Raw genomic sequence first — 16,238 nt, forward strand, 5'->3', positions numbered from 1 at the left:
ACTGGGGTGGCTTTAGGCCACCTTCAAGCTCTCTAGCTCCTAGTGTAGGTGGTTGGCCCCTATCTTCAGCAATACACACCAACAACAGATACCCACATTGGTCTTTTTATAATCATGGCAGCATAAAACAAGGAGCACTTTATAAGGACATCTCATACAGGGGCAGTCCGTAGACACCTAAATCTATCAACTCTCAGTAGGACCATTTGGCTCTGCAAGGAGGAGACTGGATTTTGGTTTATACTATGTGGCACAACTCAGGATGATTGCGGTGCCTGTCACAGCCCTGTAATCTTGCCTAGAGGACATGGCCATTTATGATGTATGTGCAGCTGTTCTGGGGAAAGTCCTCTGGGCTGTGTAACTAGCACATTTCTTTAAAAAAAAACAAAAAAAAAACAAAAAAAAAACAAACCAGTGCAGGGGAGAGAACCAAAATGGGTCACCACTTGTGCAGTGGCAAAAACACAGGATTGTGGTTTTCCTGGGTGACTGGACTGGGACCAGAGGAGCTCTGAGTTCACAACCAATTTGACTCTAGTTAAGAGGCTGCTATTTAAATCCTTCCCGTTTATGTGCTCTCTAATGCTACATTTACTTTGGGTGGGCTCCAGCTGTCTTAGTCCATTCGTAATGTAGAGCAGAGGCAGCTACATCCCCAGCAAGCCAGTAAAAGAGAGTGCCTGTTGCAACCAGTGTGCCTGTGCAGGGCCTCCCCTCTCCCTTCCCTCTCCAGGGGCAGGCTGGCAGTGTCCGGGAAGAATTGGACCCTTTCAGAGCAGTGGGTTTCTACAGCTTCATTAATCGTGACGCTTTTGTAGCCAAATGAGGAACGTGCTCCTTTGGAGAGGAGGGTACTCCACACTGCTCATTGGTATTCAGAAAGCACTGCAAATGCTACTGTGCAGCCATTTGTTATGCAAAAGACCGTGTGTAAGTTGGTATAGTGCGATACGTCCAGAATGACTTCCTTTTGATGGATGCCACCTATTTCTTTTGTTAGCTTTTGGGCCAAGCTGAACATGCAGCCCAGGCTTCACTGTAGAACAAAGCCAGAACTTTTATTTTTTTTCTTTTTGAATCTGCACATGCTCTGCAATAGGCATAAGAAATACAAGAAAGAAAGAAAATGTGGGAAATGAGTAAAATGGGCTTTAATTGGTGTGTTTTGGTAAATATTCCCACCTTCAGACCTGTGCCACGCTTCGTAGTGGACAGGTTCCATGTTCAGATCCCTGATCAAGTGGGCCCTTTCCAATTGTCAGGAAGGGAAGCTGAAGTAGGCAGACTGAAAAAAAAAAAACCAAAACAACCCAGGACTTGAGAATGTTTTCCTACTGCATAATAAAAAGATTCTTCTTTTCTTTCTGATTTATATATGCTGTATCTGCTGCCTCATATGGGAATGAAATGGAACTGAGTATATGTCCTCCCATCTGCATGCTGTCATCCATGGGACTCCACTATCCTAGAGGATGAAGCATTGGGCAGGAGATGTTCATTGATAAGATTCTTAAACAGAAAATTAAATTTTCAACTGAAAGCACCAGTTTTCCTGATAAATGATTGTTGTTTTCCACAACAAATTTTAATTTTACCTTTAGCTTTTTCTGGCCAAAAAATATCTAGTTATGATGCATCCATGCAGGATACAGGAGAAAGGGATTATCATTTGGGTGGTTCTTCCTTCTGCAACAGCCATTCCATGCCTGCCTGTATTTTGTATGTCTGGGCTGTGTGACTAGCCTCTACCTCCCAGTGCAAATTCCTGGGGGGCAGCATTTCTCATTTGGAAATTTCTAGGGAAAACAAAATGGAATTTTTTTACCAAAATAAACTACTTTTCAGCCAATTATATGAATGTCATGTGAGGCACTCTGTCCTTTGAAGACGAGACTTCGCCAATTTTGCAGTTTCCATAAATTGGTGCCACTGAATCGGAGACCAGGAATCAAAAGCCATGGTGACGGGCAGCTTAAGCAAACAGAGTTTTAACCAACTAATAACCTTTCCCGTTTCCAGAAATGCATCCACCTATGAAGTTTCATCCTCTCAATCCATCAGCTCGCCTCAGCGGTCAAAACGAGTGAAGGAAAACACTCCTCCCCGCTGTGCCATGGTGCACAACAGCCCTGCCTGCAGCACCTCCGTCACGTGCGGCTGGGGCGATGTGGCGACCAGCACCACGCGGGAGCGTCAGCGGCAGACGATAATCATTCCCGACACCCCTAGCCCCGCAGTGAGTGTCATCACTATCAGCAGCGACACAGATGAAGAGGAGGAGCAGAAGCATGCGCCCACCAGGTGAGCAGTGGCTCTCCGCTCTTCTCTGTGTGCAGGAGAGATGGAAGCAGAGGGCTGGAGTATCCCGGGAATTGCTGTAGGGTCCCAGGAGTTACAGTTGGGTCTCAGCACCCAGGTCATCTTTTGTTTTGAGAAATAAGGCGATGGGAAGGCTAAAATACTAGCTGAGGACTCTGCAGATTTAGGTGATGTTCCCTACCGTGCTGTATGTACATTTGCTGTGTGACCTTGGAGAAGTGTAGTAGTCTCTCTTACAGATGACAAACTATGGCACAGAGGAAATAATAGGGGGTTTTTATCTCACAGGACTGTTGAAAGGAGACTTTAGAGATCCTATGCTGATGAGCCCCTTAAGTCAGATAGCTATTTGAAACAAAGACAGAGAGAAGGGCTTGGAAGGAAGGTAGCTTAAAATTGTCTTTTCTCTTTTGAAGTGATACAGGCGTTGTAAAGAGCATTAAATGACATCTTCCATATGTGCTATTTTCTGTAAAAAGGTCCCAAAACCGGTTAGTGGTTGTGTTGTAAACACTCGATAATGGTAAATACATTACAAGGGTTTGCTCAGTTCTGATTGTGTTGCCAAAACATCCCTGAACTATTAAGTGGCAGAAACTGATGGCTTTTTGACTGAATATGTAGAGGGGTGTAGACAAGGCTATAAAGACCGTGGTGAACAAGTTTGGTCCTCGGGAGAATTAACTCACCCGAGTAAACGGTGTGGCCCAGGACAGCTGCCACTGCTGATCATCTGCTGCAGATGAGAGAGGACTTCATTTTCCAGGACACTCTTTTCAGTGCCGTTCATTGGAGGCAAGCACTCTAGGTATCCCATCTGATGCCAGTCATAAGATATCACTCTGCTGTATAAATTGTAGAGAAGTAGCCTTGCAAACAGCTAAATAATTCTACCATCTTTATGTTGGTAAATGTGCTAGGAATTTTTTAACTTTATCCCTCCAGTATTGTCATGAGAGAATTTTTTTTCATTATTATTTAGGACGTGCTCCACAGCAGATTTCCCTTTAATTATTGGAGATATCTATCTCTATCTCTGCATCTCTGCTCTGTGGTGATAAGTGGAGCACTGCAAATGTGCACAGAACAAATGAGATGGGTTTGGCCTCAAGGAGCTAAAAATCTGTAATGAGGAGCCATACAATTCAGGCATCTAGGGCTGCAATTTCCACCTTCCCCCAGCCACTGCTGCTTCCTGTTCTCCTCCCTACCACTGAACTCCAAAGGGCAGCAAGAGCTCAGTGCCTCTTGCATTCAAACTTGCCATGAATGCAGTGGTTATCATGGGGAATTGATCACAGGACAGCATAACATATTTCACCTTAAAACAAAATAAAATAAAAAATTGCTACAGTATTCCTTAGTTTGGTAGGGAGAAAGAAGCGTGTTTCCAGAAAGAGTTGAATGAAGGTCAGTGTGGAAGTCTAGACTGGAAATGAGGAAAATAGAAAGGAAAAGACAAAAGAGATGCTGAAAACTAAGGTTGTAAGTTTGGGCAGCATGAAGAGGACAGGTATCCCAAGGGTCATGGTAGCTATTTGCAAGCATATTCAGGGAGACAGACAGAATAAAATTCTGGAAGATGTCTGGAAATCAAGTTGGGAGCTTGGGGTATTGAAATATTTGGGCAAGGTCTGCCGAGGGGTTAGGAAAGTAGTCCCAGGAGCCAGACTTACATAAACAAACTGGCTTTGATATAACTAAAGCATATTCAGGACACGTTCCTGCCTGGGATCAGATCCCTGGCTACTTTTTGTATCCATATGGCATACGTATACAGAGTGCCAGGGCAACAGCATTCCTGGAAGACCAAAACTTAAGAACTAGATTTAATTTCTGAGCCATGTAGAGACATTTCATGTGGATACGGGCTGTTCTCAGACGCCTTTTGGAATTGCCTGTGCAGATGTAACCAGAGCAAGTGGAGAATTAGGGGCAGAGACACAGATGGAAAACAGCATGTCCAAAATGAGAATTGTTGGTTAAAGTCTCCAGGAGAGTGAAATCAGCTCGCTCGGAGCCTTTCGACCTGGGCATATCTAACACCAGATTCTCCTGTGGAGTAAGAATGTAGCTTCCAGTCAAGGAAGCTGCATCAGCGTTTAATGCCAATGAGCCTTGCCCCTGCCAAAGTTGAGGTCTTTTTCATTGAAAACACGTCACATTTAGGAAAGTACCTCCAAGTTTTCTTGTGCATTTTTTGGCTCTGAGAAAAGTGGGAGTGACACTGAAGTATGTACTGTACTGTAATCAGTGCCCAAATGTTCAGGATCTGAGTTGAAAATGAAACCGTGCAAAGATTGTGTTGTCTTGCCCATATTTATGCAAATATTACCCTGTCGGGCAATAGCTGTGGTGTGGGGGTGAAAACTAAGGAATAACTTGAAATGTGCTATTGGTCACATCCTAACAATATTAGCTTTTTCTAGATTAGAATACAGAAATCATATGGCACTGGAAGATCAAATTTAATTCCTGATCCCATCTTATTGATAGCAGTGATATCTTTGCATTAACTGCACTGACATTGGATCAGCTCCTGAATTTGCGACAGCACTTCCTTCTCTTATTTTCTGAGGGACTGGAAATTTCTCTTTGACCCATGAGACTAAAAATGTTTATTTTATGGATTGCTTGGCGAAGAAAGATTAGAGCTACCTGTGGTTGTGCAAAGTAGTAGCTCCTTCAATGATGTAAGAGCTCCTAAGTCTCAGTTTTAAGTAGGACTGGTAATGCTGATAAAATATGATACTGCTGATGCAGTAAATGAGCCCTACAGCTTGGATTTACTCTGACAGAAAAGACTCTCTGTAATACCAGAGCAGCAGAGAGAGCTTTTCTAGTACAGGGGATGTAACTTTTTTATTGGCAAAAGAAAAATCTGAAGAATTTGTTGTGATATGGGCAGAATTTTCCTTTTCCTAATGAAAAGCACAGATGTTCAAGTAGGATGTTTATGAAATCCCAACCGACCGGGCAGGCAGGACAACACGTTGCTCGTTCTTTACTCACATGTGTGTTTTGCCCTGTTGATGAGTGTAGCTTGGTGTAATCTTTTTAAAATCAATAGTCATCTGAAAGTATTGGGCTCCTGTTGGGTGAAGGTGCTGGGGAGGTGGTGCAAGGTGGACTCTGGAGGACCTGCTCGATGGAGCCTTGTCAAAGGGGGCCATCTACTGGGCCCTGGCCCCATGCCTGGGGCAAAAATCAGAGGACCTCAGGTACAGTTCGGCAGGGACAGTTCTCAGAGAAATAGTCAGAGATTTTCAGGGGGCAATTTCCTGATTAAAAAAGTCAATTTGTCAAAACCAAGGCTTTTTGCAGGCTACACTGAGATTTTTATAGTAATACCCCCAACACAGTAAAATCTGGGGAAGCTTCAAAAATGCAAAAAGATTTTGACTGTTTTTTTAAGGGGAACAAAACATTAGGTGATTAACTAATTAAGGGGAAGACTTCTTTTTTCTGGTTTAACAGAGGGGTTTTTTTTCTTCCTTCAAAATGTAAGGAAATAAATTTTGAAATTGTCAAAATAAAAAGGGAACATTTTGACTGACTAAAACTGGTTTTGCCTGATGCCCACAAAGTTTTGCACGTGACATTTTGTCCCATAGAACAGTAGAAAAAAATTAGCACATAAACCGCATTATATGGACAGGAAACAGTTTTGTGACCCTGTTTGTTTATCACCAGTGAATTTCTAGACTCTCAATTCAGCATCCTTTACAGAGACCTCTATAAGCTAAAGAGATGTTTACTGCTGTGCTGTTATTTATTCTGGAAAGAATAATTTAGGTCTAACCATTACCTGTAAAGCACTGAAGAGAGTAAAAAACAGAGCATAGACTTGATATTTTTCTTATAAATTTGTTCCTCTTAAGTTTCTCTACTTGCCCTAGCAAGAAAGTCAGGCAGACAGACAGACAAACAGTGCAACTGCAATCTCAGTAATCGGCACACATATTCAGCAAGTAGTAGGGGTTAAGTACTCCCCAGTACTTAACAGCAACTTCACACGGTGCAATGATTTAAATGTAAATCCTCCGTTGATTAAATATTTCTGAAGCTTAGAAGTGGAGAAAAATAAAGCAACAACTTAAACACGGAGCAGAGAGGCGCAAGTGCAGCCTGGGATGGCTGAGCTGTGGCTGGGAGGGAGGGAGAGCACAGGTGGTCCTGCAGGGGGGATGCGCCGGGCTGCGCTGGTCAAGCAGCGAGGGGTATTTCCGCGGCCCGCCAAGGGCCGCATCACAGAGCACAGCAGGAGGAAGGGGTGGAAGGAAAGGCAGTGGCGGTGGCCGTTGTGATGTGCTTAGATGACTTCCCATCCAAGCAATGAGTGCAGCAGCCAAGGAAAATATGACTGTTTTCTCGAAATAATACAGTGATGGCCTTGAGGTGGGTGGTTTTGAGGGTGCTTCCACCCCAGAGAGGCAGGAGAGCCCCTCACTTCCCCACTGCCTGCTGTGTTTGCACTGGCATCATAAGTAACACCTCTCCAGTTTGGCTTTCCGTGGGATCTTCACAGTAATCTCTGTCTTCCTGGGCGAGAAAGACTGACCACAACTGTCATGTGGGCATACTGAGTAACTGTCTTACTGGCTATCTTCTCTGGCCCGAAATTCTTGCAGGGTTGAGTTTTTTTGCTTTTTCTTAAGATGGTAAACTATACAGTGAAGTCTCTGTGTGACTCTCACCTTTATAACTGAGCATGAGCTGACGCAAATCGTTCATTCACCTTATTCACGTCATAGCGTAATGGTGGTGGAGCCTACGTCAGAGGGCCTTCATTCCCCTTACGCACAGAAATCGCAGGCAGGCACAAACCAGGTGTTTTTGCCAGCTTGCTGATGTGCGCGTGTGAGGGTCAAAATACCATTTGGAATTCTCTGACATCTAGCCTATTGTGGCGATGTTATGCTGTGCATAGTAATGCACTGACTCTGCATAGCAATACGTTGACTAACCACAGTCATCTGGTAAAAAGATTGCTGCCTTCCATCTCCAGAAGACACACTGACATGCAACTAATACTTAAAATAACAGAGATAGACAGTAGCTCTCTCAGCAAACCTTCAGCAGCAGAACCTTTACAACCTGCTAAGCGATTCCGTATATATGACTTAAATAGCTACAGCACGTATAGCCTAATAAAATGGCCTCAGTGTAGTGCTTGATAAATATTTCTTACCATCACAAAGAAGGTGAGAGCAGATTAACAGGTTGGGATGGAGGTTGAGCTGAAGAGAGAGGGGCATGTTCTCAACACTGAGCTATGCCTGCCACAAGATTTCAACGTGAAGAGAGCAATTGCAGTTGTAGTGTGAGTTTTTTGTTGGCTGACTCTATACTTTCCTAGAATAGGTGGATTAATCTGAAGCAACAAACTGAAAAGGTTGCATGCTATTAAGTTCTCAGAAACCTGGAGAAGAATTTTTGTAGATGTGATGTAAAGCTAGCGTGCCATGGTATATGTGCACACCAGCTCAAAGACACATTTGTGGGATGGGTGCCTTCTTCCCCCAGACTAGAAGGCTATCTTGGTGACCTTCAGAGCCAAGAGCCTCTGTTGCTATAGCATCAGCCACACTGAAAGGGTTATATCTCTGTGGGTGAACTGTGCACTGAAGAATTGCCCCTGCTAGACTCCATTCGCTTTTTCTGGGGTTCTGGTGTAACTTGAGATATTCAAGGGAAAAAGATTCTGTTCATGCAGTGCTATCACATACTGAGCTTTTGGGCTGGGCCTTCAGCAAGCAGAAATCATCTCAATTTGCACTGTTACAAGAGCTGTTGTCCCTGTCCTTGTCCTTGGCTATTTAAATGGTTCCAATGCTGTTTTAACACCTAATTCAGTATCTTCTTTTCCTGAATTTCCTTTCTCTTTTCGTTCTCAACATCTACCTTTGGCACCTGTCCATCAACAGTATCTGAGATGCCCACCTTAGTTTCTTGCCCAGTGCCTATGCACAAGCTATCTTCTCTTTCCTCCGTTAGACTTTTCCTTGAGATCTTTCCTTGCTGTGGGGAATAGGGACCCACGTTCATCTCTCTGCTGTGCGCTCACGAGGGTGGTACATGTTAGAGAGTTTTCTCTAAGACCTGCTTCTGCGTGTTTGAAGGCACTGTTGTGCTCTGTGTCTGCATGTTGGACAGATGTGAATTGTTTTGTGCCGAAGTTTGAGAACAAGCTCTTTGGGACCAGGTGGGAATGGGCTATCACTCATAAACTAATAGTAAACGTAGAAAACAATGCATATTTCTTCCAGCTGCTGTTCTGAAAGGGAGGATGCAGCTCCAGCCAGTAAGGGTTAAAAGGCTTTCCTGGCTTATTGCTTTTCAGTCTGTGTAGATGGATTTGATGCCACTTTGGTAATCTTCCCTTCTCCCTCCTCTGGAGAATTAAAATACACCTACCCACATAATGCAGGCAGGCACGCAAGCTGACCAGGAACACATGCCGACTCTCAACACTACTAAATCACGTATGCTGCTGCTACTGTGCTTGCAGGAGGGAAAGCAATTACCAGGCTTGGAGTGATCTTAATAGGAAGGGGGCAGGACTTTTAATAGTATTTTTCTGTGTAAGCACAAACATCCCCAAAAGCTGTGGCTGAGTTATAGGAATACAGTAAGCTTGCTGAGTCGGCAAGTTCTGTGTCAACAGGTAAAAGCTCTCAGTCCTGACAGTTTGTGAGCGGGGAAGGCAATACATCAGCCTGGACCTCACACAGATAACTCCCGCATTAGTGCGAGGTGGGGAGAGCAGCTGGAAGGAGGGCAGTGGCTGGCTATCAAGGAGCCTTTGAGAAGGAGGAACGCTCGCTCTTCTGGGTTGAATTTTCAAAAGCCCCCATTTTTACTTAATGTGTATCTTTAAGCCTGTGAATCAACTGATTTTCAGCATGAGTTGGGCCTTTGATGCTTTTGAAATTCCCACCCTTAATCTCCAGGGCGGGCTATAGTACAGCAGGTGCCAGGCTCTGGGTGTGTGTGAATAGTCCCGACTGACTTCTCTGCCTGCTCTAACATTAACCACAGTCGTTACATTTCCTAAGGACAAAAATGCAGCTGCTTTCGATGGGACTCCTCGTGCGCTTGAAAGGATGCAGCCTGCTGAATCGAGAGGGTAATCACTTGGGCCCTATTCCTGCAAATATTTACGCATGTGCTCTAGCTCTGTTACTGGAACAGTCCAGCTGACTTTAGTGGATGACACGTATTAGTGGTGCTGAGCACTTGCGTAAGGCCTGGGAGGACCATAGCTCTGGTCCTTTCCAGTTTCCCATCCATGAAATGAGTTTACTATCCTGCTATGCTCCCTCTCTCTAGAAGGGTTTGGGTTTGGGGTCACTTACTTGTTTAATCAAACATCTACTTGATTTTCTTGTTGTAACCAAGGAGCTATAACACTTTGAAGGAGAAGGCTCCTCATCCTCCCTGCTTTCAGAAGCCCTCAATCACATTGGTGAAAATTATGTTCATTTTAAAAGAAAACATAGCACAGATTACACAGAAAAATACCTTTCCAGTTCTACAGCTCAGCCTTCCCATGTCAAGTGTCAGCGGAGAGCAAGTATTTCCAGTTCAGCAGCTCAGCCACTTATGTAAGGAAGGGACTGTAAAAGAATAGCTAGACCTTATCAGTTGTCAGAAAACTCTTTAGTGACTTGATTTTTCTTTATAAAATGTAATAACTGTCAGAGGTAGAGAATATATATCTCTTCCCAACTGGCAGCCAAGGGTAGCTGCAAAGGGCAAGCAGTGTGGATACTCATAAATGCATGATTACAGGCATTTCTACTGAAGGAGAGAGGAATATTGATGCAATATTCATCACTTTTATTGGCTTAATGTTCTTCTTTCATAGCATCATATCCAAACTGCTACATCTTTTTTGCACATACAGTAGTTGTCCATCTAAGATACGCTGTTGCTTTTTCCATTTCTAATCCAGTGCTCTCCAGCTCCTTCTGGAAAACCAGAATACGAGGGTTCGCTGTCGTACACCTTCCTCATCAAAAAGATCCCTGCCCCCGCCAAGAGTGCTTTCAGCTTCCAGATTGCTGTGCAATAGCTTCCCCCCCTTCTTCATCATCTGCCCTGTTTCACGTGTCAATGCTTTAGGATAGCAGAGGCCTCTCAAGATGTATTTTTGACTGTGCGTAGAACATGGTCTTGCATCCTCTTCTGGGCACACCAGGATCCTGTGATGACAGCCCAGGATAGGTCTGTGTGATGGTGACTTGTTTGTGAATGCAGCACCCTGAGATGGTCTGTAATGGAGGAGACAATAGCTTTTCAGTTACAAGTCTTGGGAGTGAGGTGGTGAGTTGCAGCTTGCGAATGCTGACGGAGAGGCTTTGGGATGGACAAGTTGAAGGGAACCCACCAGTGCTCCTCTACCACTGTGAAAAATAAATCAGGCAAAAAATGTCCTTGAAAGGAACCTGTACTCAGTATCTGCTCCACCTTTCCCTGGGTAAGAAGCGATGCTGAGACTAGAGAACTAACAGCGCGATCACAGACGAAGACCAGATTAATCAGCTATTCCCTGGACTGGACCGGCCAGAGTGAAAGAACAGAGAGGAGACTCCATGGGAAAGGGATCTTTCTCTTTTCAAAGTGCGCACTCAAGAAGTTAAGAGATGGATTCCTTTTTCTCCATGGCATTTCTGTTCCTGTTGGGGCTGTTTCCACCATTAAGCCTAATTACTTAGCTTTTTATGTGCTATCCATTTCTTTTCATCATTTTAAAAACTTCAGTTGCCATAACAACATAATGCAATCAGTGAAACATAGCAGCTATTTTCTGTAGTCAAGGTCTGTGCACTGTCAAGGATGTGAGCCATTTAAGCAAATCTTCACCATCCCCCTTCCTCCCTCCTCTTTCTTGCTCTCTCTTTTTCTCCCTAAACAAGCTCATAACAGGAAGGAGAAACCATCAGGAATAATTAGACACAATAGCAAAGCAAATCCCAATCGTACTCCTGCAGTCTAGTCTAATGAACTTCTAGCACTAATCTTGGAAGTGTTGATGTTCTTTTTTAATCACTTTTTTGATGTCATAGATAGATTAGCTGCAGCAGGACCTTGATAATCCACGCTAGAGTCAGGAGACCCAGTGCCTATTCAGAGAAAGAAAATAAAACTGCAAGCTTTATATACTTGGCTCATTTTTTCTTCATTCGTTCCTCAGTTTCAAATGCTTATTGAGAATATATGCCCATTCTACCATATTAGTAAATAGAATGGAGTGTATTTTGTAGATTCATGGGATTTAAGCATGAAAAGTCGTAGCATCTATTATTAAATCATTGCTGGAAGGCTGGGAGAAACCGCCACGTTTTTGTGTGGGTGGTGAGACTTGCAACAAAGCATAGTATAACTGCTGGGCTTCTACTGCACACATATATAAAAAGCAGTCTGAAAATAAATCTGGCAGTCTGGTTCAGTGCTATTCTAAGCAGTGTGAATATAAGATCTATCCACAATATCTTACTCCTTGACCTCCATGAAGGCTTTCCTGGAATAGCAACGAGTGAGTTTCAAAGCCTGGGATATGGCTTAAGCCGCCTCTATCTGGCAGAGGACTAAAGGGCGCGCTTTGCCTTTGCAGAGCTAGTCTGCCGCGGGCCGAGTCTTCTGGTGGCTTCCGAGTCGGTCATTGCCCATTCACTTTTTCCACTTGTGTGCTTGTGTTTCAGCACCTTGTCCAAGCAAAGGAAGAACGTCATCAGCTGTGTCACCGTGCATGACTCCCCCTACTCCGATTCCTCCAGCAACAACAGCCCTTACGCCGTGCAGCATCGCGCAGGGCAGAATAACGGAAACACCTACGACACCAAAGGGGTTCCAGAGACTCACTGCAGTGGGAACCCCCGAACGATCATCGTGCCACCACTGAAAACCCAGGCCAGTGAGGTGTTGGTAGAGTGCGATAGCCTGGCACCAGGTAAATTGCACCTCTTCCGTCAAGAAAATTAGTAAGAAATAAATGATTTATCTTGGAAGAATCTCATTGTTCGGTTTCATTTTGTTTGTTTGTTTATTTTGTTTTCCAAAGAAACCGTGCTCCTGCCCTTCTCTCAAGTGACACATCTGTTCTTGGGAGCCGTATTGCATTATTGATGTACCCTGGTACACTCAGGAGTCACAGGGGCAAGTGTCGGTCCCAGTTACTTCTGTACAAACCCAAGAACAGAATGCAGCCTTTAGCTCAACATTTGACATGAAAGGCTCCCAAATGCAAGTGTGAACCCTTCTGCCTTGCCTTTCCATAGGTTTACTGTAAAATGGGTAAGAGATTGAAAACACATGTCCGTTTTCATCCAAACTTGTTGATGTTTCTGGGAAGAACACTTCCCCAGGATCTTCATTCTGGACTGATGTGGTTTGCTCATCCAGAGCCTCTGCAATGCTAGGTAGTACAGTGTGTTGAAAAGGAGCTTATGGTGGAAGTCTGGCCTGAAGCAATTGGCTTTGAGCTATTTGGCAGTCCTTTCTTTTGATGCACTGCTGGGGAACACAAAGGCTCAGAGGGTGAGCTCCCCACTAGCTGCTCCTCCCTCCCCTTCTACTCACCGTGAGGTCAGCCAAACCAGGGCTTTTTTGTGCTGTGCACACTATACTATCCTTCCTCTCCTTGGGATTTATACCTGCATCGTACAGTTCTGCTGGCAGAAGGTTTCTCGCACTTCTGAAGGATCTATAAAGCCTTCTCCGGGCCTGGTTTGGGTCCAGATACCGGGTCTGCTTGTCTGCCTCTAGGATAACAGGCTGGCCATGTATATGAAGGACTGCTGAGGTACTCTGTTAATTAAGAGAAACCATTTTCTTATCCTGCTTCTGTTGTATATCTCCTCCCAAAAGCCACTCTGAAGGAGATTCAGTGAGGAGAAGGTAGGGTGAGCAATTAAAAAATGTGATGTAAGCTACAAATGTGTTTCCTTTCCTGGCACAGTCACCACCAGTCACCACTCATCCTCCTACAAGTCCAAGTCCTCCAGCACCGTGACCTCCACCAGCGGTCACTCTTCAGGGAGCTCGTCTGGAGCCGTTGCCTATAGGCAGCAGCGACCAGGAGCACATTTCCAGCAGCAGCAGCCTCTTAATCTAAGTCAGGTAAGTCGACCGAGACAGATTTTGGTGGTGTGTCATCCAGCTGTTACCTACTGCTCCTCCAGCAGGAGGGGCTGTCCTATTCCAGTCTAAGGATAGTTGAGGCCCCGTGTCAAGTTTGATGGACTTGTTTCAGCTTCACTGCGGACCTTGATTTTCCAGCTCAGGCAGTAGAGGTAGTGCAGATCCCACCCCTGAGTGGGCCGGCGGTACCCTTGCCACGCGTTTTAAAGTCAGATGATCTAACAGTGTGAGGAGGAAGAACGTGAGAGAGAGGGTGTAGTGGCTCAGACGCAAAAGAGTGGAGCAGGACCGTGTGGGAAGGACTGAATTCTCTGTAGCTGTGGGCAGTGTGTCCTTCATCTTGAAGGGAGTGCATCAGCCTGGCTGCAGGACTGGGAGAGAAGCCCTGATCAGATGTGACAAGGCAAAGCAAAGCTTCTACGCGTATACGTGACCTCATGTGATGAGTTTGATCCATCCCATAATAAACCTGGGCTGAGATCTGGGCAAATCTCATTACTTGGTGGCGTGCAGTTCTCAAGATGTTTCATAGTCTGTGATCAAAAGACCCAGGGGCTCCTCAGGAGCTTCAGTAAATAATGCCCTTTTCATGTACTGCACCTGGGGCCTCTCTTCCCCGAGGTGAGATAACGAAGAGTAGGGAAGTTAGAGCACAGTTACCCGCATTTCAAGAGGAGAAAGTCTGGAGAGCTGAGAGGACAGTGCTGGTTTGTATCCAGAGCTGGATATAAGCAGAACTGGTTTAAAAAAAAATAATCTGGGGGAGGAGATTGTCCCCTCCCCCTCAAAATGTAGTTGAAATTTAAACAAACTTGAAATAAGAGTGAGTGAAAATGGAGGAAGTGGGTGAGATGCTGTTTCCAAGAGTGGGGGAGGAGTGTGGCTGCTGCATTTTAGAGCACAATGACAGCGCAGGGAGCGCTTAGGAGGAGGATGAGAAGGTTTGGAAGAATAGAAGGAAATAACATGGAGCATTGCCCTCCTTGCCTTCTGATTCTTACTTTATTGGTTATTTAATACTCTGACTACAAATGACCGGGAAAACTCTGTGACATTATTGTGCAATGCAAAAAAACAAACGACTTGGAAAATCCCTGAGAAAGCACATTGTTCCTGTGCAATTGCAAGAAGTTGCCTGTGCTCAAGTAATTATAGCTGATTACATGGGGGTACCAGGCACCTGCAGGATCTGATCGAGCCGAGGGTTTTATCTTTAAAAAATAAAGTAGTTATTTTACTAACTGAGGAAATGATAACCGCAAAGACCCAAGCCGAGCAAAAATAAATTGCCTGTTCCAGATGTAGTGAGGCAACTTTACTGCCCTGAGCTATCAGCACACCCTATTTCATCAGCAGAGAGTTCACTAACAAGAGCCGTGTGTTTGTGTGAGCGACTGAACTTGTGGAAGATGTTCTTAGGAGCCAGGCATCCAAGGCTGGGTCTTCGTGGTAGCTGTGCCAGCAGATGGTGGCTCAAGCTGGGGGACTCCTTTGTCCTTTTGGGGCCATTTTGGTGAATGTATGAAAATACAGGGTCTTCCTAGGCTTGGGAGGGACCCTTTGCTGTCACCCATTTCCAAGGGAAGACTGTGGTGATGCTGAGGGTGTCAGGAGGAACACAAGGGACTTTCCTGAGGCCATCCTGGTGTTGTAAGGAGGCTTCCAGGCACCGCTGCGGAGGTAAAGAGCTGTCTCTTGTCTTGTAACCGCTTATCACTGTTGCTGTCTTTATCCAGGCCCAGCAGCACATCACGACCGATCGCACAGGGAGTCACCGGAGACAGCAAGCCTACATCACTCCAACGATAGCTCAGGCCCCGTACTCTTTCCCGCACAATAGTCCCAGCCATGGTACAGTTCATCCTCACTTGGCCGCGGCTGCCGCTGCTCACCTGCCCACCCAACCCCACCTCTACACATACACCGCCCCTGCCGCCCTGGGCTCCACGGGCACCGTCGCGCACCTGGTGGCCTCCCAAGGGTCTGCGCGGCACGCCGTGCAGCACACCACCTACCCCGCCAGCATCGTCCACCAGGTCCCTGTCAGCATGGGCCCGCGGGTTCTGCCCTCGCCCACCATCCACCCGAGTCAGTACCAGGCTCAGTTTGCCCATCAGACCTATATCAGTGCTTCTCCAGCCTCCACAGTCTACACTGGATACCCACTGAGCCCCACCAAGGTCAACCAGTACCCTTACATCTAAACACTGGAATAAGGAGCAAGAGACGCACCCATCCCGGGGGAGTGAGGCGGCCACTTTTGTACTGAAGAACATGACAAACTAACAATGCAATGGGAGGCTCGCATGAAACTTGAACGAAGGAGACTTTAAGGAAGAAATGAAAAAGAGGAAAGAAGGGGGAGAACCAATTCTACACTTTTTATTTAAAAAAAAAAAAAAAGAAAATGGAAAAAAAGAACCGAAAAAAAATAAAACCACAAAAAACCAACCATTCTGCACCAAACTAGAGAGAGAGAGAGAGAAGCAGAAGGACCCTCCAGCGGGTCCTGTCTTTTGAAGAACTTCACCAATAGACTTTTAAAGGTTATTTTCATCCAGTAGTGAGCTACATTTAGAAATTTGTTGTCCAGAACACCTAAAATGAAATCCATTAGGTTTTTAATCCAATAGGATTAGGGATTTATCCAGCATTTCAAAGGGTTTATGCCCCATCTTTGCAGTGGTCTCTGTATCCCAAAGCATACATAAGGTTTTGGGGTTTTTTCTGGAAAGAGAAAGTGGGTAAGGGAGGCTGAGGGAGGAGGAGAA

General features: G+C 45.2%; 1 protein-coding gene across 11 annotated transcripts in view; it reads left to right on the forward strand.

The window, feature by feature from the left end:
- Positions 1–15,903, forward strand: part of HIPK2 (homeodomain interacting protein kinase 2) — a 131,091-nt gene extending 115,188 nt beyond the window's left edge. For 10 of the 11 annotated variants that reach the window (XM_075754938.1, XM_075754993.1, XM_075754974.1 and 7 more), the window contains 4 exons: positions 2,023–2,304; positions 12,030–12,277; positions 13,286–13,446; positions 15,204–15,903. In XM_075754938.1, the coding sequence (XP_075611053.1) occupies positions 2,023–2,304; positions 12,030–12,277; positions 13,286–13,446; positions 15,204–15,671 (1,159 nt within the window). In that variant the 3' untranslated portion in view covers positions 15,672–15,903. Of the gene's footprint in view, positions 1–2,022; positions 2,305–12,029; positions 12,339–13,285; positions 13,447–15,203 lie in introns of those variants that run through there. The other variant, XM_075755029.1, reaches the window with a different exon arrangement.
- The last annotated feature ends 335 nt before the right edge of the window (positions 15,904–16,238 follow it).

Source organism: Balearica regulorum, chromosome 1, assembly GCF_011004875.1.
Source record: "Balearica regulorum gibbericeps isolate bBalReg1 chromosome 1, bBalReg1.pri, whole genome shotgun sequence".
NCBI classification, from domain to species: Eukaryota; Metazoa; Chordata; class Aves; order Gruiformes; family Gruidae; genus Balearica; species Balearica regulorum.